The following is a 27,924-nucleotide window of genomic DNA, read 5'->3' as shown; positions in this document are numbered from 1 at the left end:
TCCTGGCCACTAATAGTTCAAAGGAAACTTGTTTTGCTAGAACATTACTTGCTCTACAAATATTCAAACAAATACAACTCTTTCTCCAACACTCCACATACAACTGGAGATGCCGAGTTGGTATTCTAGTATCCCCGTTATTGCTTCTAGACGCTATCAACATCTGCAAAACCTCCCGTCTCTTTCAGCATTATCCAGCCACCCTAGCCCCAACCTTCCTCACTAAACACATTTTGTCCCCACTCTCAACATTCAGTGTGCTGAAGCTCTGAGATCCCTCTACCTCAACAAGGAAAACCTTGACACTATCCTGGGCAACTTCAAAGTACAACCCATATAATGTGCACACAAGTGTTAATTCACCTTTTCAAACAATATATGTACTTACCCTCCAACAATGACATAACTAAGGCCTTGTCATTGTGCACACATGTGGAGGTATGCATGTGCATATACATGCACACGATAAGGGCCGAACCTGGGCCCTGTGCATGCAAAGCACACACTCCACCACTGAAGTATGCCCATGCACACATAGCCGATGTCACAATGCAATTCAACTTCTTCATGCAGATAAATGAGGTGAAGGAAAATGCAGAGTAAAAGAATTGGACCACTGAAGCTTTCAGTCTGTTCTCAAGTTCTCAAACCAGTCATGGATTCTTTTATTTCCTCAGGGTTACCACTTCTCGGCTCCTTTTGTTCATTATTTCCCTTGGCATATGAAGTTACCTCATACTTTAGTTAAAATAAAGCCACCAAGTCTCTTCAACTACCGCACTATCTCCTTCCTCCTCAATACACTTGACTCATCTACTTCAACACATGTTCTCCTTGGGGAAATGTATGACAGTGTCTGCTGAAGTTTATCCTTCCAACTGTCTTCTCGTTCCTATATTCCAATACCCTGTAGTATCAATCATTACTTCTGCATTTCCATCCTCTCTGGTAGTTTATCATCATACTTGGATTATGCAATTTGAAAAGAAAGGAGAGAATGAGGAGAGATGGGGACAAGGGAAATGAAAGAGAGAAAGGAGGAAGGAGAGGGGTTTTTCAGATATTTATTTATTCGTTTGTTTGTTTGTTTGTATTGGCGTGTATCTGTTGTAGCGTGTGTGTGGAGGTCAGAGAACAATTGAGGGAGTCAGTTCTTTCCTTCCATCATGTGAATTCCAGGGACTAAACTCGGGTCATCAGGCTTGGCAGTGGGTGTGTTTTCCCAGTGAGCCATCTTGCAGGTCCAACCAAGTATTATTATTTTAGCCTGGCATGTCTCCCATTGGCTCATGTGTGGAGTGTTCCGTCTGGATTGTGGTGCTGTTCTGGAGACTAGCTAGCCTTAGGGGTGCAGACTGCTGGCTGCAGTAGCTCACTAGGAGGGGTGGAGATCTTCGAAGGTTACGCCCACCGCTGGTTGCCATCTAGTGCTCTCTACTTCCTGTCTGCTGCTACGCGCTCCTGCACCTGTGAACAGGGGCCATGCCTTTCCTAAAGTGATGGACCGAGATTTCTAAAAGCATGAGCCAAAAGCATACCTTTCCTTCCTTAAGATGCTTCTGTCGAGGGTCTTGTCAGTTTCCTCCCAGGGCTAACTAGGCTAGGGTTGCCATGGACCTAAGTCTCCCTACTTCCTCTCCTTTGTTTCATTCCTCTGTTAATGGCAAAGAAACTTCTACAACTCTACTCACTCAGAAAAAGATGCGGAGTCTCCCCAGGGGCAGGCACACGCATCTGGTTCTGACGTAAAGCAACATTACATTAAAGGGGTCGGGAATAGCTGGCAAACTCTTCTTAAGCAGATAAACTTGGTGAAAGAACTTAAACAGGGAAAAGGACTCAGATTGCAAGCACCCTGGGCTCATGCACCCTGGGCTCATGCACCCTGGGCTCATGCTATCCGGACGTCACACTCCCAGAACACTAGCTTTCCCATTCTCACAGGGACAGTTGTCAGAGTATTTTGTCATGGTAGAAAAAGTATTAGGTGAAACCTCTGCACTGACATTTTTCAATAGCTATGGATTCCCGACTGCCTTAACTTATCTGGGGTGTTTGGAGGTGAGGAAATACTCACTCTCTCTGGTACCTCTAAACTCACAGAAATCACTGAGCAAATTCCACAGGATGCATCCTTATGCCTTACGAGGCTAACTATGCAAAAGCACCTACTTTTCAAAGGTAACATACATCTTCATACATCTTTTGAATTAGAATACAAACAGGATTTCTTATAGAACTTTTACACGTGCTAAGTTTTAGTCCATCCATGTTCTGTACTCCTCCCCCTCACCTCCCTGCCCCCTACTCGTACCCTTCCACCCCTAGTCTTCTCCTTTTTCCAACTTTCCTATCATAGGTGTTCTAGTACCTCCTCTACCCTCCTCCCTTAAAGTGTCTTATGGCTTTGTGTTATGTCAAAAGAAAAAAAATTTTTTTGATTTTTCTAAGACAGGGTCTCACTTACCAGGCTGGCCTCAAAGTCATAGAGATCTGCCTACCTCTGCCTCCCAAGTGCTAGGATTAAAAGTATGCGCCACCATGCCTAGCCTGGCCAAAAAAAACAAACAAACAAAAAAAGCAAAAAAACGAAAAACAAAACTTCCTAAATAAAACACTAAAAGCTTAAGCAACATTGAAAAATTAACAAAGTGCTGGGCAGTGATGGTGCACGCCTTTAATCTCAGCACTGGAGAGGCAGATCTCTATGAGTTCAAGGTCAGCTTGGTCCTCAGAGTGAATTCCAGGATAGCCAAGGCTACTCAAAGAAACCCTGTCTCCCTGTCTTGAAAAACAAAACAAAATGACAACAACAAAAAAAATCAAACTTCATGCTTTATATAATTCTGGAGAAAGCAAACAAAAAAAAGGTTAAAGAAAAATATTTGCTAATCATGTATCTGATAAGAATCCAATATCTAAAATATACAAAGACCTCTTACAAATCAACAAATTTAAAGATGCAACCTTAAAATATACATAGAAGCTTTTCTATAGAACATAAAAGAACTGATAAGAACATGAAAAACTGTTAGGTATGGTTCGTCTTTAGAGAAGTGCAGATCAAAACCACAATGTAATACTTCATAGTAACACAGTTATAATTTGAATTACAAATAACAAATATCGGTAAAGATGAAGAAATGTCATACACATTATTGGTAGAGATGTAAAGTAATACAGCTACCATGGAAAATTGTTTGGTGGTGCCTCAAATTTTTAAGGATGGACTCATCACAAGGCACAGCAACTTTATACCTAGGTAAGTGTCCAAGAGCTAGTCAAACTACAGAGTTTGAAGGCACAGTCTTCACAACTGACCCCACTTTCAAAACCAACTATAATTCTCTAAAATGACCTCAGACTCAACAATCTGTCAGAAAATTTCACAAAACTTACTAACTGTTGTGACAGTCGCAATTATGAGGAATCACAGGAAACTGAAGGCACACATCTCAGTGTAGAGCATGATCTACAGTTTCAGTGTGCTACACAGGCTTTCGGGACAACTGGTAAAACCTGAATAAAGTCACAGATGACACCAATGTGTCCACAGAAATTTTATATTAACATTAGTTATCTACCTGATAACTGTATTATGATGATGTAAGAGCACCTCTGTTTTTTTTCAAATACACTTCAAATTTTTAAGAGTAACTTTCTCATTTCATTTTCAAGTGGTTCCAAAAAATATATAGAGATATATAGAGATACAGATATAGATACACTGAAAAACATAGATATCTATACACTCCAGAATAGATACATGATTCTTCGCACAACTCTTACAACTTAAAAAGAAAATTATCACACACCTTATAAAGAAAAATCCAAAGAAAGCTAAAGATAAGTGTTGAGAGGAAGAACTCTAAGTTTATAACAAAACAAGAATTGTTATATCTGGAACACTGAAGGGTGAGAAGAAACTAAAAGCATTCATCGAAAGTACCAGGGAAAGTTTCTTCAAGTGATAAAGATGTTAGTAAAAGTAAACACCATCCCAGTCACTAACTGAGCTTATCCTATGAGATGACAGGAACTAAACATACAAACCATCTGTGAACTAGAGGATTCACTCCCTGCACATTACTGTAAACTACAAGAGTGGCACATGGCTGAGTTTCCAAACAGGACAGGGAAGAAGGCAAAAGGATGGCCTTAGTGTTGCTGAGAAAACCTTGAATGGTTCAGGCCTCAGCGCCAGCTGTAGACACTGTTTCACAGATATATTGGCTCCAGTTCAAGTATCTAGAATTAAGGAAGTTAATTTTTTTTTGATGAAAGCATTGTTAGTAGCCTCAGATAACTGCTATCGTGTTTATAGTATACTAAACTAAAACTCACAAAGGACTGAGGTTTCCAGAATGCAATCTAGCAGGTAAGTCGTTCCCACTCACCTGTTACTTCTTTTAACCGATTTGTTCTCCCACGGTGGATCAATCACAATGACATCAAATGTCTTACCGCCTGAAATCAAAGGCACAATTTCAAAAAACATCCTCTGTATGTGATGAGTTTAAGAGCTAAACACTGGGACTGAGGGGAAGCCAGGGAGCCCACACTCTCATAAGCGAGCTCTGAACTGAATCCCCAGAACCCTTCAAAGATAAAAACTAAACAAGTAAAACACACACACACACACACACACACACACACACACACACACACACACACACACACGACTAAAAATGAAATTAAGACAAAAAAATTTAAAGAGGGACCAGCAAGCACTCTGCAGGTAAAGGCCACCAAACCTGCTGATCCGGGCTGGATCTCAAACCCATATAAGGGTGGAAGAAAGAGTCCACAAAACTGTCCTCTGACCTCTACACATGTCACAGATATACACAATGATAATAAGAAATAAATACATTTCAAAAGTAAAGTGCTGTTTTTTGAACCTAGGACCTTGGGCATGTTCAGCAAGCTGTATAACTGAGTTATAGCCCCAGCCCAAGGACTTTCATTATAGACACAAATACAATGGAATACAACAAAAGAGATTATGGCATTTATTCAGCTATTGTCACTCTGGACCTTTGAGACAATAACAATTGTAATCTTTTCTTCTTGTTTTTTTCCTTTCTTTCTTTCTTTTTTTTTAATCCAGGCCAAAATCAGAATCACATTTTGCTTTTAGTTACCACATCTCCTGTTTCAGATGTCCCTAACTTGGGTTTGGTATTTCCTCATCACTAAATTTAGATCATCTATTTCTGGCAAGAGTATTACCAAAGTAAGTCTGCCACACTCTCCCACCTCTCCTCCAAATCCAGCCCCCAGACTCATCCCCAGCTCTGTAGCAGACTACCTGTTGTGGTCTCTCCCCACTCTTTGCTACCATTCTCAGGGACTAAGCAGATCCTGGTGAAACACCACACTTTCCTCCCTCCTGTGGACCCCTTCAGAACTCTCCAAGCCCATCCCCATTCCTAAGTGTCAGCTCCCAATATTGGGATCCTATCCACTGCAATTCTAGGATCCAATCTGAGAATTCCCTAACAGGCAACACACAGACACCACAGTCTCCTAAGAAAAGGGGAGGGGACAGAAAACAAGGAACAATACACCCACCCAATAAAAACAAGACGAGGTATCAGCACTTAGAATTAGAATCTCCTCAATCCCAGATGCCTAGACTCCAGAGTAAAAACACAATCAATAACGGTCAGGACAGTATATCTCCACTAGAGCCCAGGAATCCTACCACAGTGGGTCCTGAATCTTCCAACATAGATGAAGCACATGTAAAAGACATTAAAACACCCTTAATGAATATGCTAGAGGTCCTTAAAAAAGAAACAAATAAATCCCTTAAGGAAATGTATGAAAACACAGCAGAAGGAAATAAATAAAACCATTCAAAACCTAACACTAAAGAAAGTCCCCTAGCCACAAATTAGTCAAAACACTAAATGTACAGAACAAAGAATATTAAAAGCTTCAAGGGAATAAGACCAAGTAACATATAAATGCAGACCTATTAAAAAGATACCCAACTTCTCAATGGAGACTCTAAAAGTCAGAAAGGGCTGGAGAGATGTTCCACAGACTCTTAAGAGACCACATGTGCTATCTCCACACTACTATACCCAGAAAAACTTTCAATAATTTAGATGGACAAAAAAGACATCTCATTATAAAACCAAATTTAAGCAATATCTATCTATAAACCTAGCCCTACAGAAGACGCTAGAAGGAAAAATTCAACCTAAAGAGGCCCACCACACCAAAGAAAACACAAGAAATAAATAATCCCAAACTAGCAAATCAAAACAGGGAAAACACACACACCACCACCACCACTACCAGAACAACAAAATAACAGAATCAACAAACACTGCTCATTGATATCTCTCAACATTGGTGGTCTCAATTTCCCAATAAAAAGACACAGATTAACAGATGGATGCAAAAACAGGATCCACACTTCTGCTGCATCCAAGAAACACACCTTAACATCAAGGATAGACAACACCTCAAGTTAAAAGAATGGAAAAAGATATTCCAAGCAAATGGACCCAAGAGGTAAGCAGGTGTAGCCATTTTAATATCTGACAAAATAGCCTTCAAATCAAGACTAATTAGAAGAGATCAAGGATACTACATATTCATCAAAGGAAAAGTTCATCAAGAGGACATTGCAATTCTAAACATCTGTGCATGTATATAATGGCACCCAAGTTCATAAAAGAAACACTACTATAGCTTAAATCACATATTGACCCTCACACATTTTTGTCGGTGACTTCAATAGCCCACTTTCACCAATAGATAGGTCAGACAGACAAAAACTAAACAGAGAAATGGTGGAGCTAACTGATATCATAAACAAAATGGACCTACCATATATTCACAGAACATTTCACCCAAACACCAAAGGATACACCCTCTTTCTCAGCACCTCATGGAACATTCTCCAAAATTGACCACATACTCAGACACAGAGCAAGTCTTCACAGATACAAGAAAATTGAAACAACATCATGCATCCTATTTGATGACCATGGATTAAAGCTGGATATCAATGATAGAAACAACACAAAGTTTATAGACTCATGGAAACTGAACAACTCACTACTGAATGAAAAAATGGGTCAAGACAGAAATAAGAAGGAAATTAAAACTTTTTAGAATTGAAAGAAAATGAAACACAACATACCCAGACTTATGGGACACAAGGAAGACAGTTCTACGAGGCAAGTTCACAGCACTAAGTGCCTACATTTTAAAAAAAAATTGAAGAGGTCTTATTCTTATAATTTAACAGCACACCTGAAGGCTCATAACAAAAAGGAAAAATCACACTCAAAATGAATAGATAGCAAGAAATAATCAAACTCAAGGATGAAATCAATAAAATAAAACAAAATTACAAAAAAAATCAATGAAACAAAGAGTTAGGCTTTTGAGAAAATCAGTAAGATTGACAAACTAAAAGGTAGAGCGAGATATCCAAATAAACAAAATTAGAAGTGAAAAGAGGGATATAACAACAGATATTGAGGGAATCCAGTGCTGTGGGATGTCTTTCTGTACACTGTGAATACGTGTTGCTCTGATTGGTTGATAAATAAAATGCTGATTGGCCAGTAGCCAGACAGGAAGTATAGGTGGGGCAAGCAGACAAGGAGAATTCCGGGAAGAGGAAGGGCAGAGTCAGGAGTCACCAGCCAGACACAGAGGAATCAAGATGACAAGGCAGAACTGGGAAAAGGTACCAAGCCACAATGGCTAAACATAAACAAGAATTATGGGTTAATTTAAGTGTAAGAGCTAGCCAGTAATAAGCCTGAGCTAATGGCTGAGCAGTTGTAATTAATATAAGCTTCCGAGTGATTATTTTATAAGTGGGCCACGGGACTGCACGGGCTTGACAGGACCCGAGAAACCTTCAGGCTACAATCCAGAAAATAAGGACATACTTTAGAATTCTGTGCTCCATCAAATTGGAAAATCTAAAAGAAATGGATAATTTTCTCTATACATACCACTTACCAGAGTTAAATCAAGATCAGATAAACAATTTAAATAGACCTGTAACCTCTAGTGAAATAAAAGCAGTCATTAAAAGTCTATCAATAAATTGCCGGGCGGTGGTGGTACATGCCTTTAATCCCAGCACTCGGGAGGCAGAGCCAGGCGGATCTCTGTGAATTCGAGGCCAGCCTGGGCTACCAAGTGAGCTCCAGGAAAGGCGCAAAGCTACGCAGAGAAACCTTGTCTCAAAAAACCAAAAAAAAAAAAAAGTCTATCAATAAAAAAATTTTTTTAAAACCCAAGGTTTTTATTTTTTATTTAACACAAAAATCTACCAAACTTACAGAGAAGTTAAAGCCAATATTCCTCAAATTATTCCACAAAATAAAAAAAGCCTAAGTTGCCCGATTCACTTTAAGAGGACACAGTTATCCTGATACCTAAACCACATAGACTCAACAAAGAATTACAGACCACGCCGGGCAGCAGTGGTGCATACCTTTAATCCCAGCACTCGGGAAACAGAGCCAGGTGGATCTCTGTAAGTTCAAGGCCAGCCTAGTCTACAGAGCGAGATCCAGTATAGGTATCAACACTACACAAAGACCTGTCTTGAAACCCCCCCCCCCAAAAAAAAGAGAGAAAGGAAGGAAGGAAGAATTACAGACCAATTTCCCTTACAAACACAGATGCAAAAATTCTCAGTAAAATATTTGCAAAGTGAATCCAAAAACAAATTTAAAAGATCATCCACCATGACCAAGTAAGCTTCACCCCAGAGATGCAGGGATGGTTCAACATACAAAAATGAGAAAATGTATCTACCAAAAAAAAAAAAAAACAAAACCTGAAAGACAAAAATTTCATGATCATCTGATACAGAAGAGGCCTTTGACAAAATCCAACACTCATCAAGATAAAAGTTCTGGAGAGATTAAGGATACAGGGGACATACCTAAACCTGATAAGGGCAGCTAACAGCAAGCCCATAGCTAACATCAACTTCAATGAAGAGAAACTCAAAGCAGTTCCACCAAACTCAGGAACAAGACAAGGTTGTCCACTCTACACCTATTCAATATAGTACTTGACGTTCTAGCTAGCACAATAAGACAACTAACAAGGGGATAAAAATTGAAAAAAAGAAGAAGTCTAAGTACCTTTATTTGCAGATGATATGATAGTATACATAACTGACCCTAAAAATTCTTCTGGGAAACTCCTACAGATGATAAACACTTTCAGCAAAGTAACTAGATATATAATTAACTGACAAAAATCAATAGCCTATCTATATACAAATGACAAATGGTCTGAGAAAGAAATCAGGGCAGCAACACCTTTCACAATAGCCTCAAATAATATAAAGTATCTTGGGATAACTAACCAAGCAAGAGAAAGGCTTGTAAGATAAAAATTTTAACACACTGCCGTGCGATGGTGGTGCATGCCTTTAGTCCCAGCACTTGGGAAGCAGAGGCAGGTGGATCTCTGTGACTTCGAGGCCAGCCTGATCTACAGAGCAAGTTCCAGGACTGGTTCCATAGCTACTGAGACACTTTGTTCTGAAAAAATAAAAAAACAAATTTAAGACACTGAAGAAGGAAATTGGTGAAGATATCAGAAGATGGAAAGATCTTCCATGCTTGTGGATTGGTAAGAATAACATAGTAAAAATGGCTATCCTACCAAAAAGCAATCCACAGATTCAATGCCATTCCCATCAAAATTCCAACACAATTCTTTATGGATCCTGAAAGGAAAATGTTCAGCTTCACAGCTTCATATGGAAACAAAACACACACACACACACACACACACACACACACACACACACACACACACACAAATTGATAAATTGAATCAAATTGAAGATCCATAAATTCACACACCTAGGGACATCTGATTTTTGACAAAGAAACCAGAAATACACACTGGAAAAAAGACAACATCTTCAACAAACAGTAGTGGTTAAACTGGATGGTTGTATGTAGAGAATCCCAAATAGATCCGCAATTATCATCCTGCACAAACTCAACTCCAAACTGATCAAAGACTTCAACCTAAAACCAGGTATCTTTGAACCTAACAGAAGAGAAAGTAGGGAACAGCTTTGAACTCACTGGCACAGGAAAAGACTTTCTGAACAGAACAGCACGAACACAGACACTAAGATCAACAATTCATAAATGGGGTCTCATGAAAAGCTTCTGCAAAGCAATGGACCCCATCATTCAGACAAAGCGGTAACTTACAGAAAGGAAAAAGACTTTTACCAACTACACATCCAATAGAGGGCTAATATCTAAAGTATGCATTAAAAACTCAAACAAAATATATAAAGAACTCAAAATACTAGATATCAAGAAAACAAATGACTCAATTAAAAAATGGGGTACAGATCTAAACAAAGAATTCTCAATAGAGGAATCTTAAATGGCTGAGAAAAAAAGAAACGTTCAATATTCTTAGTCATTAGAGAAATGCAAATCAAACCAGCTTTGAGAGTCCTGTCAGAATGCCTAGAATCAATAACACAAGTGACAGCTCATGCTGGCAAGGATATAGAATAAGGGGGAACACTCATCCATTGCTGGTGGGAGTGCAAACCTGTACAGCCACTATGGAAATGAGTGTGGTGGTTCCTCAGAAAGATGGGACGTAATCTACCTCAAGATCCAGCTATACCACTCTTGGGCACATATCCAAAGGATGCCTTATCCTACTACAGAGACGCTTGCTCAAACATATTCGTTGCTGCTCTAGTATCTAGAAATTGAATAATAATTAATATTCAAGAGATGAATGGATAATGAAAATGTGGTACATTTTCACAAATGAATATTACTCAGCCATTAAAAAGAAAGAAATTCACAGGTAAATGGACAGAACTAGTAAAAAAAAAATCATCCTGAGTGAGTTAACCCAGACCCAGAAAGCCAAATATGGTATGTATTAGCTTATATGTGGATATAAGCAGTTAAGTCGATGGTAACCAAGCTTCAATCTGTAGAGTCACAGATGTTAAACATAGAGTAAAGGACTAGGGAGGAGAGAAGCATCTCCCCTCGAAGGGGAAATAGAAGATAAAGTTAAAGATTGGGGTGAGGTTGGGGAGCTGGAATGAGAGGATCAGGGAGGGAAGGAGAGAAAAGAAGTGGACGAGGGAGAGAATGCAGGGAGAAACAGCTAAAATTAAAGGCCATTTGAGCAGCAGTATGGGAAATAATACAGTAGAAGCTTCCTAAAATACATACATACACGAAGGCAATCTAACTGAAATCACCAAATAACGGGGGAGGGGGCAGAGCCCCAAGTGGACATCTTTTGTCACCAAATGAAATTTCCAGTACCAGGAATGGGTTTTGCCTAATTGAGTTGTTAGCCAAAGGGTTACCATGGGAACCCTCAAACAACCCAGGCTGTTGCCCAGACTATAGGTTGCTCTCCACAAACTGAAGGCAAGACTCAGCCAGACAATATGCAGAGAGTGAGAGACCTGGAAACATTCAGCCCTAAACAGGCTGTCCCCATGAAATCCCTCCCGTTAGGACTCAGGGAACACTGTGGAAAAGGAGGAGGAAAGAGTGTAAGAGCCAGAGGGGATACAGGATGCCAATAAAAGAAGGCCCTCTAAATCAACAGATCGACCCACATATGAACTCACAAGAGATCGAGGCAGCATGCACAGGGCCTGCACAGTCTGCACCAGATGGGGTCCTTCAGCTAATGGACACGCTCCCCCATCCCCAACCCACAGCAATCTCCTACTGAAAACCACTTGGAAAAAAGATTTAGTTCCTCCAAGGCAGTCTCACTAGGAAAACCAACGACTCTTAAGGGTAGACTGCATGCCCAGCAGTAGATGGCCAACAGAAACCAAATTCAGTGGCATCTTTGGAGGATCCTTGTCCCATAATGTTGTGCCAGGGTTTTTTTGTTTTGTTTTGTTTCATTTGAATTTCATCTTATATTCTATTTTTAATTAATTTTATTTTATTTATATTTTTTCTCTCTATTTACACTACAGGTCCGTTGTGTAGGTATTATGGCTTCCAGTTTAGTATTTTAATGGGATTCCTGAGTGTGCATACAAATGAGCTTCTATATCTGTATCGTTTCTTATGTCTTTTCTTGGGCTCTTTTCCTTCTGTTTGTTTTGTCCTATTCTGATGTGTTATTTTTGTTTTATCTTACTATACCATATTTTATTTTATTGTTATCCCTTAGAATCCTTTTTTATTTTCTAATGAAAGATAAAAAGAGGGTTGATCCAGATGGGCGGAACAATGGGGAGGAACTAGAAGGAGTAGAGGGAGGGGAAACCATAATCAGGGCATATTTTTTTTAAGATTTATTTATTTATTATGTACACAGTGTTCTGCCTAAATGTATGCTTGCAGGCCAAAAGAGGGCACCAGATCTCATTATAGAAGGTTGTGAGCCACCATGTGGTTGCTGGGAATTGAACTCAGAAACTCTGGAAGAACAGCCAGTGCTCTTAACCTCTGAGCCATCTCTCCAGCCTCAGGGCATACTATGTGATAGGGAAAAAAAAATCTGTTTTCAATGAAAAGAAAAAAATAGGGATGTGAGTCTGGAGAGATGGTTCAGCAGTTAACAGTATTGGCTGATATTACAGAGGATCCATGGTTCAGTTCCCAGAAACTATATAGTGGCTCACAAATCCAGAAAAAAATGAGCATATTCTCTTTCATCAGAGGCATCTAGCTCTAAAAATTCAGATGCAAATAAATATCTTGGAATAACTGCAGAAACCAGGAAAGCAAAATGGGACCGTTGCTGGCGTAGGTGGTTGGGGGAGCAGTGAAGAGGGGAATAGCAGGGTACAAGTGATCTGATGGAGGAGAGGGAGAAATGGGGGTGCTCTAATTAGGTGGTTGGAGGGAGATAAATACACAAGGAAGCAGGCGGGGGGAATAAAATAATAGTAAGGATGTTTGAAAAGTCGTAAAGAATCATACTATTAACTATCTACCAAAAAAGTATAATACACATAAGTATATATAAATATACATATACAGCTTAAATGAAATTTTTCAATCTATGCTGATAATGCTTCCTCCAATACCCAAAGACCATTTGGCAAAAAAACCCCACACCAGTCATGAGAAGCAGCCCTCTTCTGGGTTGTTGATGAGGCTGTCTCAAAACATTAGACTATTGCTAATGACCTTGGTTGTCTCCCAGAGATGGAAGGTAAGCCCCTATTGCTGAAGATCCCATTCACTTCAGACACGGATTAGAGGCCCCTAAGCTGGAAGTGACCTGAAAGCTTCCTCCTTGAGGATTAGCCTTCATGGAACCAGAAGGGGCCGTGCAAGCTTCCAAAGTCGGGAAGCAACCAACAGCTGCTATGATGCCTAGGAACCACAGCAATGACCAGCATGGCACAATAACCCTAAGGGTGCAGTAGTGGTATGCAGACCTTGGTGGTACCCAACAGCTCTCTAATTGGACTTCAGACTCACTCAAGAGGAAATCATAGTGGAAACCCAGCCAGCTACCCAGGACTAGTGAAGTGATGGATCTTGGAGGAGAACCTATAACTGTCACTTTACTAGATCAGCATAATCCCTAAATATACCCTAAATAGTTGTCCTTATACCCATATATAGGTGTAGTCCTCACTCCCCATCAAGGAAACTTCTCTTTGCAACAGATGGAGACCATTACAGAAAACTACAACCAATCAAAATGCAGAGTGATGGAGCCCAGGCCCAATGGGATACGTCTACAAAACAACTCCCATACCTAAAGCTCAGGAAACGTTGTAGAAGAGGGAACACATAGATTGTAAGAGCCAGAGGATCATGGAGTTTGCTGTGAAACTGTGTATCCTAGGAATGCCAGAAGCTACACCTATAAAGTCTCATTAACATGACTGCTTAAATATGAGCTGAACGAGGACAACAGGCATGCTAAAGAGGACAAGGGGCCAGTCAGCCCTACACAAAGAACTATAGGCAACGCACAAAGGCTGTGAGTGGGAGAAATAGTCTTACTGAGGGAAGAACATACCAACTGCTTATCCAATACCAAATGGTTAGCCCTGGAAATATATATACAAATAACATTATACTAAGTTAAAGTGTGTGTGTGTGTGTGTGTGTGTGTGTTATAGTTTTTTAGGTAGATAAATAACAGTAGGATTCCTTATGACTTTTTCAGATACCCTTACTATTATTTTAGCCTCCTTTCTCCCTGTGTATTTATTTCCCTTGAACCTGAAAACATACATACAAGTAGCACTATACAGACTGAGCCGGTTACATACATATATGCATGTAACAACAGTTAATGAAAAATCCATGAATCTGAAAGAGAACAATAAGGCATATATGAGAGGGTTTGGAGGGAGGAAGGGAAAGGAGAAATGATGTCATTATATAATAATAATAATAATAAAACACATGATTGTTGCAGAATATTTGTTTAACTATGTAAAGCTGTGTTGCATTTATTTATGTAAAGCTGTGTTGCATTTATTTATGTAAAGCTGTGTTGCATTTGTTTAACTATGTAAAGATGTATTACATTTGTTTGTGTTGCATTTGTTTAACTACATAAAGATGTGTTGCTGTTTTAACTTGCCTGCCTAAGGCACCTGATTGGTCTAATAAAAAGCTGAATGACCAATAGCAAGGGAGCAGGTATAGGCAGGACTTCCTGGCAGGAAGAGTAAGCAGGAGGAGAAACTTAGGCCTGGAAAGGAAGAAAGAGAAAGAGATGCCAGGAAAAAGTGCCAGGGGCTAGACAGACAGACACAGAGGAAAAAGTAAAGGAGGACAAACGGAATGAAAGAAAGGTAAAAAGCCCTGAGGCAAAATGTAGATGAAGAGAAACAGGTTATATTAAGTCATAAGAGCTAGTGGAACAAGCCTAAGCTAAGGTCAAGCATTCATAATTAATAATAAGCCTCCATATCTTTAATTGGGAGCTGGTTGGCAGTCCAAAATTCCAACTACACATAATACAATAAATAAAATAAGGAAGTGGGTTTTTTTTGTTTGTTTGTTTTTTGTTTTTTGTTTTTTGTTTTTCGAGACAGGGTTTCTCTGTGTAACTTTGCGCCTTTCCTGGAACTCACTTTGGAGACCAGGCTGGCCTCGAACTCACAGAGATTCGCCTGCCTCTGCCTCCTGAGTGCTGGGATTAAAGGCGTGCGCCACCGCCCGGCCGGAAGTGGTTGTTTTTAAAGCATTAATGTAAAAGATAAAAAGAGAATGGAAACAACGACATTCTCAGTAACTCATCCCTATCACCTACTCTGAAGAATTTATGACAGACACTATCAATGGATAACCACCCAGGCATAAGGTGGCTTGCCAGTAATTAAAAGCTTTTCAATAGCAAAGTATATTGCAGTTGCTTATAACTTAAAATGCTGCCATAAAATATCCAAATAACAGATTAAATTCAACTTGATTACATTACCACCTCTTATATACCACATTCCTTAGGATAAGTTATAATTTATTAACAACATGTAACACTGAGTTAGAAGCCTGATACACTTATAGCACTTAATCCTCAGGGGCCTTCAGAAGTAAACATAGAAATCAAGCTTGTTAGGTTTTTGTATGTACATGACTACCAATCTGGGTGATTGTAAACTTCAACAACTTTTTAAACTTTGTACAAAAAAAAAACAATGTTTCAAGTAATTTTTAGGCAACAAATGATTTAGAGGTAACACTAGTATCTGAACGCTTGTTTCTCTTTAGTACCTGTAGAACACTGATCCTTTATCACTGTGGTCTTCTATAAAAGGAATTCAGCAATAGTTAATGCTTAAGCAATAGCTATTATAATAGTCTTACTAATTGGACTTTGTACTGCCAAAATAAGGAAGATCTTGGCCAATAAGAGATAATGCTTCCAATTCAAAGTTCTTAGCTAAGGTAATTTTATATTTCTTAAGGCATCTTGAAATTAAGATGAATGTAAATCCATGGTGGTTGAAAAGGGGTTTGAGCATTTTTATTCATGACAAAACTGCACAGTAATAGTTTTTGTCTTTAAAAAAAAAAATCTTTATTGTTTTTATTTTATGTGTAGTGTTTTGCCTGCATGTATGCCTTTTTTCTACATGTGTGTCTGGTACCCACAGAGGCCAGAAGAGGGCATCAGATCTCCTGAAACCAGAGTTATAGTTGTGGGTCCCAGGGATTGAACCCAAGTTGTCTGAAAAGAGCCGCCACTGCTCTTCACCACAGAGCCATCTCTCCAGCCCCAGGAATATTAAAAACAACAACAAAAACTCTATGGAAAACTACTGGACACTGCTGCACAAGTACTTGGCTGTATAAAACTCAGATGGGTTAATCCATCTCCCGGCAGGAAAACATGTGCTGTGCTTTTGTGTGATGTTTGTTTTTAACATTTCTTTTTCTTAAAAGAATGATGTTGAGCCAGTTGGCGTGTAAGCCAGAGCCAGGCAGATCTCTGTGAGTTCCGAGGCCAGCCTGGTCTACAGAGCGAGATCCAGGACAGGCACCAAAACTACAAAGAGAAACCCTGTCTCAAAAAACAAAACAAAAAAGATGTTGAAAACTTAAAAGGTAATATAAAAGACTAGGAATGAAAAAAATTTTAAAGGCTAGGAATGATTTGGGAATTAATATTCACAACTGAAATGTTTTCATTTTGATAGATAAATTCTTGGTTAAACACAAGTGTGTTCTAAATTCCTGAGCACAAGTAAGGATTATATTTGTTTTCTTAAGTATCAGTTTTTAACCCTTTATTTGTCATAAAAATTTATTTGTTTTTAAAAACCAGGAGGTAAGCGTGGTGACATATACCTATAATCCTAGCATCCAGGAAGCTAAGGCAGAATCGAGCAGAATTGAGATACCAAGAACACCCTGGGTTGCATAGTAAGTTCAATGCCAGCCTGGGCTACTTAACAAGACTCTGTCTCAAAAATAAATAACAGAGTAAAAGTCAGCATTTTAAAAGTGAACTTACACTCAAAGTTCATACTGTTAAACTTCTGAGATGACAGAAAAATTATCTTTTTCTAAAACAAACATAAAAACTACTTACAGTTCAGAAGCGGCTGCATACAAGAAATGTCAGATAAAAGAAAGCTGCTTCTTGGTGGCAGCAGGTATTTCTGCCCCATTAAAGTAATCATTTTGGAAAAGCTAGAGCCGTTTTCAATGACCTGTGAAGATAAATCCAGCTCTGTAACAGACATATCATCTTCCGGCAACCGTAGCGTCTGAAGCTCCATTTCATTCGAGGCAGGCCACTGCTTTGCCATCTCACATAATTCTGACAAATTGCAAGCATCAAGTGGTAAAGCAATGCGGCCACTATTGCCATCCTGTTTTTCAACAAGTGGATATAGAAAACCACTTTTGAGACCTTCTTGAATCAACTGTGAAGATCCATCCAAAATCAGCTCTCTGATCTGTTAAAAAAAATTGTTTAAAGTACATTAAAACAATACTGGTTTTAAAATCATTTTACAGGGGCTGGAAAGATGGTTCTGCAGTTAGGAGCACTGGCTGTTCTTAAAAAGAATCTGGATTCAATTCCCAACTCCCACATGGTCGCTCACAACTAGCTGTCAATCCAGTTCCAGGAGATCTATCACCCTCTTCTGACCTCAAAGGGCACCAGGCATACACACAGTACACAGACATGTATGCAGGCAAAACACCTATACACATAAAATAAAATTAGATTACAATTAAAATAATTTTCCAAATAATTAATTCTACTGTGCTTTGACTATTTTATTTAATATACTAAAATCTACTCTTATTCAGCTTAGAGTAATTTTATAGTATAATAAGATTATAAGAGTGTTAAGAGCATAATTTTGAACTCTACAGAATGAAACACACGTCATAAAACCCCTATTAAGTAATATGACGATATATGTATAGAAAATGCTGAACCTTCCAGCCAAAAATAACTTTTTCTTGCTTGGGTTGTTTCTGTCAGATATCTGGGTAAAGTGATGAGAAAAATAACCACCGTCTATGCTCACCTATGCTCTGCAAGCAAAGCCTCACAACATTCTTATAGGACACGGGGTACAAAGGGCATGTCAACATAAAGCGCATGCTTTTCCTTGTGCCAGGAACCAGAGTCCTTTGTCCTGGTCCAGACATTCCACATCTTCTGCCAGCATCTATGAAACTTCATGGTAGGCTAACTTGTTCACTTCCTAAATCTCAGTCTTCAAAGTCCTCACTGGAGCGTTGAGTAATCACATAACTCTCTCAGTAGGGGAGAAATACTGACCTTAGACACTGCTCTAAACCCACCTTTTAAAACCCACCAGAGGCCGGGCAGTGGTGGCACATGCCTTTAATCCCAACACTCAGGAGGCAGAGCCAGGCCGATCTCTGTGAGTTCGAGGTCAGCCTGGTCTACAGAGCGAGATCCAGGACAGGCACCAAAACTACAGAGAAACCCTATCTTGAAGAAAAAAAAAAAACCAAAACAAAAACAAATCCACCAGAAAGGGTAGAACAAGTAACACAAATTCTGCAGACAGTGGAGTTCTCAATCCCACACATAGGAGCACTATATCCAAAGGTTACAGAACATAATCTTCAATCCCACACAGTACAATCTCAAAGATAATTCACACGCTGGGCAATGAAACAAAGCTCAACAAACTTAAAAGAAACTAAAATTTATTCTTATGCCCCAAAGGATTTAAGTTAGAAATCAAGAATAAAAGGATACTAAAATTAACCCCAAATGCAAATGAATTAGTTCTCTTCTAAATAATTCATGCAGGTCAAAGATGAAAATCACAAGAGAGATTAGAAAATGGTTTTTTTTTTTCACAATGGAAGTGAAAATATAAAATACCAAAATACATAAATCACAACGAGATCCCATTCTACGCCCATTAGGATGTAGATTTCAATTACAAAATGAAATAGGAGGTTTTGGTGAAAACGTGGAAAAGTTGGAATGTACTGTTGGTGGAAATACAAAAATTGTACAGCAGCTGTGAGAAACAGGATGGGAGTTTCTGGGGGGAAAATCATTCCACGACCTCTACAGCAGCAATATGACAAGATCTACCAAATGTTCAAACCAAGATAATTGGGGGAAAGGGGAACAAAAAAAAATGCATGTTTTCTCTCATGCAGAACGTACATTTGATGATATATGCACGTATATCATTATTTAACTCTGTGTGTATGTATGCATCATGAAGGAAGAAGGGGGACTACTTGGAGGGAGGGAGGGACTAGCAAGAAGGGATAAAAAGAGAGAGAAAAGTACTGGAGGTGGAATATGAGCAAAGTACAATGATACATTTGTATGAAAATGTCATGATCAACCTCATTATTTCTAGGCTTAAATAAAACAATTAACAAAAAATCAGCAATCCATCATAATACAAGACTGTGGCCATATTCCTGCTGAGCTACTCCTGGCCTGGCTCCAGAGCATAGCATCTAGCCCTAATCCATCCTTTGTTTAACCAATACCTTTTGTTTCTCCTTTGTGAATCTAGTCTGACAGTCCCCCAAGGATCAAAGGCCTATGCAAAACTTGGTTCAGGAAACCCGGAAGACCATGGTACCTGAGAAATCAAGGAATTTGCACTTGGCATTTTATCTTTGGGAGCTCCTTTCAGGTTGCTTTGAAGATACGGGAAATTAACTGGCTAAACTGTAAACAGAGAGGAAAAACACCCTGGGCAAAGGAAAGTGCTTCAGTCCTTCAAGGCTGGAGCCCCCTGCAGCCATGAAAGACTAGAGTCATTCTTTTTTTTTTTTTTTTTTTAATTAAGATGCCTCTGAATCTTCTTTCCACGGATCCACGTGAACCCACACACCCATGCCATGACAAACCACGACACAAGACATCAAAATATGATCACGGGAGCTGGCCCTCTGAAGGCTACCTCCATGCAGCAGTCCATCATCTACTGCTATAGTTATTTATTCTCATGTTGAATCTTTTGGAAGGTTTCTTGTTTTCCGGGGGGTTTTCCACTATAAGTTGTCAGCATTATTTTCATAATTTGCCATGTTATATATTTCATCCTCACATCATTTCCAATCTGCAAATACAAATTGTGTGGACTTTTTTAAAGTTCTAATTCAGTCTATGCATTTTTTGCCAGTTTGACTCTGCAAAAATACATTATCGTGCTGATTTCATATGTAAGACAATCTCCTCATCCTTCTGCCAGCCATCACTGGTCACCTTTCTCCCCTCAAATAATCCTTCTGTTTCACGTCATCGCTACATATAGAAAGTTAAATAACCATCTGTGTTCAGCTGTTTACTGTTGAATCTAAATTGAACACATGAGAGGAAACATGCAGGAGTGAAAACACTGAACAGCCTCAATGAACTTAACCAACAGCACAAGAATAATTCATCAACTGCTCAGACTGACAGAAGCATATGTAGTGTTAATAAAAATTGGCTTCAACTGTTTATTACTGAGAAGAAATAAACCACCTGAACTCTAATTCTGACCAAAACAATTGCTTTATTCCTAAGATATATTTTGTTCATTTTTATGCTACTCCACATTAATCTTCCTACAAAATCAATAAACATTTTATACTTACCTTTGTGTGATACTCTATGGCATCCAATTCACCTTGATTGAAAACCAGACATCTTTTACGTTTCTAAAGAGAGAGTGACAAGAAAAAAAATAATGTTGCCCTCTCGAGAAAAGTTGACATTTTGAAACCTGTTAGATTTTTTTTGTACTACATTTTTTAATATTGTATCTATTTTTTTAAAGGTAAGAAGGTCCACTGAGATCAAAATCAGTGCAAAGGGTACAAGGGCCCATGGAATATGAAGGAACTGTGATTCTTCATAAGCAGCTAGTTGCCATAGTTACCTATCAGTTTATACGAGTAAGGTATCATTACTCTCAGCTTTCTTCATTCCTGAGCATGAACCATCTATAGGCTCTCAAAGAAAATCTGGGGCTGAAGTGAAGGACCAGTAGTCAAGAGCACTGGCTGCTCTTAAAAAGACCCAGGTTCGGTTCCCAGCACCCACATGCTTGCTCAAAACCAGCTGTAACTCCAGTTGCAAGTACATCGGATGCCCTCTCCTGGTCTCTGCAGATATACAGATGGTGCACAGAAATACGCACAAGCATGACACTCACACACATTAAATCAATAATTTTTTTTTTTTTTTTTGGTTTTTCGAGACAGAGTTTCTCTGTGTAGCTTTGCGCCTTTCCTGGAACTCACTTGGTAGCCCAGGCTGGCCTTGAACTCACAGAGATCCGCCTGGCTCTGCCTCCCGAGTGCTGGGATTAAAGGCGTGCGCCACCACCGGCCAAATCAATAATTTTTTAAAAAAAGAAAAAAAAAAATCACAAAGCCAAAAAGATTAGACATTATCTCAAGATGGAGAAGAAAGTATTATAGAGCAATGATTTCCTAAGTACAGAATCTCTGTTTTGTGTGATGGAAAAGCCCCACAAATGGACAGTAGTATCAGGACATAATATCATGAATGTAATAAATCAATACTATTAATGTAATTAATGAATATCATAAATATAATTATTGAATGAATACTGCAAATGTAATCAATGAATACCACAAATGTAATTAATATCATGAATGTAATTAATGAATATCATGAATGTAATTTTAAAAAATACATAAATAAATTTGAAAAAGAAAAAAAATCTCAAAGCCAGGTATGACATCTCAGGTCTGCAATACCGAGAAATGAAAGGTAGGGGCACACGGGGTAGGAGTTCAAGGTCATCCTCTGCTACACAGTGCTTTCCAGAACAGCCTAGGTTACCTGGACTCTGTAAAGAAAAAAAGAAAAAAAAGAAAAGGAAGAAAGAAGTACTGGGTATGATGCCAGATCATTATAATGGCAGTGGCCAGGAGGCAGAAGGATCAAGTTCAAAACTAGCCTTACAGAATAGCAAGACTGCCTCTCAAAAAAAAAAAAAAAAAAAAGAATTTTAATATATTTTTAAAAGGTGTTTAGAAGCCTGGCAAGATGATATTTATCACCAAACCCAACAACCTAAGTTCAATCTCCAGGACCCACCATTGAGTAAGGACAGAGCTAGTTCCTGAAAACTGTCCTCTGACTTCCAGATGTATACCATGGCACATCTGCATACACACGCACAAAATAAATAAATAAATAAATAAATAAATAAATAAATAAATAAATAAATAAATAAATAAATAAATAAAAATGTTTAAAGACCTTCAGGATTGGTCTGAGGGTTACAGACAAACCAATACGAGCAGCATTCTGTGCCTGACTATGACATACAACAGAGCATATGAGATCAGGAATACAGAGCTATACCTTCCTCCTTTTCGTTCCTGACCTGCTCTTAACATAGTGTCAAATTCTAAACTGGCTAAAATACTTGTTGTTGGCTAAATACAGAAGAGGATTTAAGATTAGGCTAGTTATGCAATTTGCACTAGCATATCAGAAATAACATAAATGTCATCATGACAGAATTCATTGCATGTGCTCATCTGTATTTCCCACATTAAAATGAGAAATCCGTCCGGCAATGGTGGCATGTGCCTGTGATCACAGCACTCCAGAGGCAGAGGCAGAGCCATGAGTTGAAAAGAGCATGGTCTACACACTGAGTTCCAAAACAACCTGAACTACTTAGAATCCTCCTCACATGATGAAGTCCACTCTTCAGACTACACAAAAAGAGTTTTGATTCTTTTATAGACAATTGACTTGTGAGCCCACTGTTTACGTTGTGGTTTTTTTGTTTGTTTGTTTGTTTGTTTGTTTACATTTATCTATTTATTCATCCATTGTGCATTGAGGGGAAGGGTACATAGCAATGTCTGTCACCCACGTGGAACTTAGAGGACAATTGGTGGGGGTCAGCTCTCTCCTTCTACCACATGGGCCCTGGTGACCAAACTCAGACCATGAGATTTGACAGCAAGCACCTTTACCTGCTGAGCTACCTCTCCAGGCTTCTGCTTAGTTTTTGAGACATGCAATGTGTTGTTCTAGAATGGGAGATAAATAAATAAATAATAAGTATTGCTCTTGGGTATGCTAACACCTTCTCCATTACTAATTCTTCTTTATACTTAGGACATAGGAAGTTATTTGAGATACTGGAATTAAAATTTTACTTCATGTTAAAAAAAAAAAAGCTTAAAACTTCCTACCTTCCCAATAGAAACGGAGACTTCTTGTTTATTACCAGACACTAAATTCTCGTGGCTGTTACTTTGTTGGCATTCTTTGTGAACAGCTGAAGTTATGTGAGGTTTGGTGACATTAAACAGCTCAGGTCGGAAAACATATTTCTGGGTGATCATTTCACAACCTCCTCCGTCCTCATTGCCTGGCACAGGAGTAGAGTCAGGAGCGAAGCCCACAGCAGGAGCCCCAAAAGGAGACATGGCTTCCATCTGACGAGAATCCAGGTAGACAGAAGAAGTGGGCTTCTTCTTACTGCAGGAAGGCTCCTGATGCCGGTGAAGTTGATAGTTGACCTTGTTAATGAAAGAAAGATGATCCAGTAACCACCCAGGTGGCAAATGGTGGACCACAGACATACTTTAAAAAAAAACAAAAAAAGCCCTGAGAATCAAGAATCAGAAGTAGGGCTTGGAGCGTAGCTCAGTGTGGGGGTGCTGAGTTTGACACCCAGTGTTGAAACAACAACAACAAAAAAAAAAAAAAAAAAAAGAATTTTTAAAATCAGGTTTTTAATGTCCTATATTTCAATGATGTACTTCATATACACAAGTATGTTTGATACACAAACATACATAGCACCTCTAAGTATTAAATGCAATACTTTAAATGTCTTTTAATTTTAGAGTTGGTCATTCAAATTTTTCAGCCAACTTGGCCAAAGGTGCTTTTAGAGTGATGGATCTGGATCCCCAGTTTGATCCTCCTTTCTTCCATTGCCCTCCACGGTCCTGTTTCGGTCCTCGGATTGAGGCACTAGTCCACATCATGCAAGTGTTCAAGTCACTTAGTCCTTAAAAGGTGAGTGTCCTGTCAAGTCAAAGAATAGTGATTACCTACAAGAATACACCTTCTTAAAAGACATAAACCTGTCTAGGGAGGGCTACAGAATTTCAAGAAGAGTTAGCCTTTGTGTTTTCAAACTATATTTGCCACAGGATGTCATTCTACTTCTCTGATCCCTGCCCTGTTTAACAGCCATCAATGGAGAACAGTAAGAATAAAAGACACTCCAGCGGGGGGTTGGGGGTGAGGGGGTAGGGGGAGGATGGCGTCGGCGCATGCCTTTAATCCCAGCACTCGGGAAGCAGAGGCAGGCAGATCTCTGTGAGTTCGAGGCCAGCCTGGTCTACAAAGCAAGTTCCAAGAAGGGCACAAAGCTACACAGAGAAACCAAAAAAAAAAAGACTGCTCCAGGTAAAGGAGCTGCAATATGAATCACACATCAGAAGCGCATACCTAACTAATTTTCTAGGTCAGAACTTCAAGGTTAAAGGTCTAGACCTGTAATCTGTTTGCGCCACACTCCGGTAAATTGGTTTTTCAGAACTACTTTATCTTCATTTAAACTATGTTTTGCAGTTCTGGATATAGCTTATTTAATTATGATGTAGTGGAAACTTTAAGAGGGCACCGGAGAAGAAGTAAGTGAAAGGCACAGCTAATAATGATAGTATTTATAGTCAAAATTCTTATGAAATTGACCATGAACTAGTTTTTGTCAGTGTTTAAAGATGGGGTCTTATGATGAATCCCTGGTGGGCCTGGGATTCGCCGTGTAGACCAGGCTGGCCTTAAATTCAACAGACTCGGCCAGGCGGTGGTGGCGCAAGCCTTTAATCCCAGCACTTGGGAGGCAGAGCCAGGTGGATCTCTGTGAGTTCGAGGCCAGCCTGGGCTACCAAGTGAGCTCCAGGAAAGGCGCAAAGCTACGCAGAGAAACCCTGTCTCGAAAAACCAAAAAAAAAAAAAAAAATTCAACAGACTCACAGAGATACACCTCTCTCTGCCTCAAGTGCTGGTATTAAAGGCGTGCCCCCACTTTCAGGCTAAGTTACTTCATTTCACTGAGCCTCAAAGTTCTTTTTGTATGGCTAGGTTGTTTTTTGTTTGTTTGTTTTGTTGTTGTTGTTTGTTTTTTTGTTTTTTTAGCTAGTGTCTTACTATGTTGCTCTGGCTGTCCCAAACTATGTAAACCAAGCTGACCCGGTTCCCCTTGCCTCTACCTCCCGAGTGCTGGAATTAAAGGCGTTCTCCACGACGCCCGACCAAAGGCATCATTTTTATGTTCTATTGTCATTAGATCGAAGAACTAAATGAGATAATCCCCATGAAACTGCTGCTCACAGAATCTGAAACATAACAACGGCTAACACATCTGATGACTTATTAGTGACGGGATTCCTGGTGATACCTGCGATTTTGGTCTGCCCTCCGCCCCCGTCGTGACGTGAGCTGAGGAGACAACGTGATGGCTAGGAAAAATTGAGACTCAAAAAGGCTGCTAGCCCCGAAACTACAATTCTAGCTAATACACAACAGCTCCGAGATTCAGGAATCTAAACTTTCGCCCAAGGACCTCCCACCACTGTCTGGGAACTGCAATACCTGCTGGTAGTTCTCCACTCTGGGAGGGGAGAACTCACGGCACTTGGAGCACCCTGCAGTTATTTATCCTTCAGACTCTTCCTGGCCTCTGCCCAGCAGAGCAGCACCACACTCAATAGCCTCTCCTACCGTCAGAAAAGGTCACGCTGCCTCCTAGACTCTCCCCCATGGAAACAGCACTCATGTAAACCTGGTCCAAAGAAAACCCTCGCTTCCTTAGTGCATGGGCGCAGCCATGTTGCTGTACGGAACAGGACCCCGGGAGCGCCTGGGCCGCCCCATCCCGACGTCGCTTGTGTCCTAAATGCCAGTTTCGAGGATAGGGCCAGACTCCTCTCGGGACAAGGACACCGGCGACGAAACGCCAGGGGCCCCGGGTGGCGCTGAGGAGGGAACCGACTCGCAATACTTCCGGCGACTGCGATTGGCGCGGGGGAAACGCGTCTGCGTACTCGCCGCAGGCGTCTGACGTCACTCCGGCGGAATTTTTTTTCAAAATTCAAACGGCCCTTGGTTGGCGGAGACGGAAGCTTCGGTTTTGGCGGCTGTTTTCGTGTGCAGTTGTGCAGTTGACTTCAAGTTGGGCGCTGGATCTCGTCGAGAAGCCGAGGGGAAGGTAACTGCTGACGTGGGGGTTAACTCTGTTCGTGCGAAAATGCTCTGCGGCGTTAGAGTCCTGGGGTGGAGTCGGCCGGGCTCTGCGGCTTTCACATTGCAGTGAGTTCGTGAGAGAAGAGGGGACTGGCCGGGTGGGGAGTGACAGGAGGAGCGGATTGGAGCGTTGCGTTCGCATGCTAATGCTGCAGCTTGAAAGCCGTGTCCGGAGAAAAGCCTGGGAAACTGGAGTCTTTGAGAATAAAATCTAAGTGGAATGTAAGCAGCCAAACAAGGAGGGAGGGGTGTGTCTCACTCAGTACACAGCCTGTCCTGGCTAAAGGTCCTGGCTTTCCATCCCCAGCCAGACAAAACAAACAGTCAAGTGAGATCTGTCAAACCCTGAAAGGCAGCCAGGGCAGGACCTGCAAAGGCTGAGTGGATAGTGTCGCACACTGCAGAGATGAGACAGGATCCGACACAGGCATGCTTATGATACCAATGTGTTTTGGAAATGGAAGCAGCCTGTACGTACATCACGTTGTGGACTGGATTGTTTAATCTGTGTTGAAAGGGAGATTAGAACTAGAAAGACAGTAGTGAGTATTAACTGAGAAACATTTGGTTTTGAAGCCAAAGGAAACATTTTGAGGGAAGTAAAGGAGCCTGAGATTTCTTGTCAGGAAGCCTGTGAGTTGCCACTGAAATAGACATAAGCGATAGCAGTGATGTGGTCGGGGATAACATATAGGAATTTTGTCATCATGGATTGCCTTGTGATGCAGGAATCATATTGTTCATTTTTGTATTGCATCGTTTGAGTGTATTAAGTACTTGAAGTTGCATAGGTGTTCTTTGTAGTGAGGACTTAAGTATACATAAAAAACAAATATAGCACCCAGGGAAAAGACTATCATAAAGAAACAAACTTAGTCGCTTTTCTACTCCAGGATAAAAATGATGATTGTTGCTTAATGAACCGCTTGCATCTGGAACACTATTCTAATATTGAAATCATGAATTAGGTTATAAGCATGAAGCGCAGTTCAGTTTCCACCGGTGGTGCTGGCCGCCTCTCTATACAGGAGTTGAGATCCCTGGACCTCAATAAACCAGGCCTGCATACCCCTCAAACGTAAGTGCCTCCACCTATGGTTCTCACCTGCATACTTTACTATCGAAGGCGGAGAAAATGTAAGAAATGGTTAATACAAAAGTGTAAGTGATGTCTCTTAGTGAATCTTGTCTCTTCCGGGTAGTACTGGATGGGGGTCAGTGAAATCTAAAAGTGGACATGATGCTAGATGGATTGGCTTGCCTCGTTATTTCTCTAATTCCCAAGTCAGGTACTTTACCAGGCATGCTATCAAAGGATGGTTGAGCCCTTTCAACACTCCTTGTTTTCCTCTCCTACTTTATAATTAACTGTTTAAGCAGGTGCTAAGATGTTTCCAACTACTAAAAATAGTAATAAAATCGCGGGCCGGGTAGTGTTGGCAGTCTGGTCTACAAAGTGAGTTCCAGGACAGCCAGGACTACACAGAGAAACCCTGTCTTGTCTTGAAAAACCAAAAAAAAAAAAAAAAAAAGTAGTAATAAAATCAAAGCGATTTTGATAATAAGCTATAAAATTATTTCCTCAACTTTGGAGGGAGAAAGGTTTCCAAATGAGCTTGCTATCATAGCTGAATGTGGTCACACACACCTGTAAGCCTAGTATTCAAAAGGCTCCAGGAAGAAGAT

The 27,924-nt window shown here is 40.0% G+C and overlaps 2 protein-coding genes across 9 annotated transcripts in view; one reads left to right on the top strand and one right to left on the bottom strand.

The window, feature by feature from the left end:
- Nucleotides 1–26,029, bottom strand: part of Mettl4 (methyltransferase 4, N6-adenosine) — a 52,730-nt gene extending 26,701 nt beyond the window's left edge. For 2 of the 6 annotated variants that reach the window (XR_006062944.2, XR_013044044.1), the window contains exons 1-5: nucleotides 25,588–26,009; nucleotides 23,166–24,009; nucleotides 20,574–20,636; nucleotides 17,053–17,422; nucleotides 4,398–4,467 (exon numbers count right to left, since the gene is read on the bottom strand). Coding sequence is in view for 3 of the 6 variants with exons in the window: in XM_042260006.2 (XP_042115940.1) it covers nucleotides 4,398–4,467; nucleotides 17,053–17,422; nucleotides 20,574–20,636; nucleotides 23,166–23,558 (896 nt within the window). In the remaining 3 variants the exon portion in view is untranslated. Of the gene's footprint in view, nucleotides 1–4,397; nucleotides 4,468–17,052; nucleotides 17,423–20,573; nucleotides 20,637–23,165; nucleotides 24,010–25,587 lie in introns of all 6 variants that reach the window. The other 4 variants (XR_013044043.1, XM_042260006.2, XM_042260008.2 and 1 more) reach the window with 4 other exon arrangements.
- The window catches only part of Ndc80 (NDC80 kinetochore complex component), a 39,041-nt gene continuing 37,135 nt past the window's right edge, over nucleotides 26,019–27,924 (top strand). The window contains exons 1-2 of one of the 3 annotated variants that reach the window (XM_006972248.3): nucleotides 26,019–26,203; nucleotides 27,207–27,316. In XM_006972248.3, the coding sequence (XP_006972310.1) occupies nucleotides 27,216–27,316 (101 nt within the window). In that variant the 5' untranslated portion in view covers nucleotides 26,019–26,203; nucleotides 27,207–27,215. Of the gene's footprint in view, nucleotides 26,204–27,131; nucleotides 27,317–27,924 lie in introns of all 3 variants that reach the window. The other 2 variants (XM_042260003.2, XR_013044042.1) reach the window with 2 other exon arrangements.

This window comes from Peromyscus maniculatus, chromosome 13 (genome assembly GCF_049852395.1).
Source record: "Peromyscus maniculatus bairdii isolate BWxNUB_F1_BW_parent chromosome 13, HU_Pman_BW_mat_3.1, whole genome shotgun sequence".
Classification (NCBI taxonomy): Eukaryota; Metazoa; Chordata; class Mammalia; order Rodentia; family Cricetidae; genus Peromyscus; species Peromyscus maniculatus.
The sequence above is the reverse complement of the archived record's forward strand: the minus strand, read 5'-3'. Positions and strand labels throughout refer to the sequence as shown.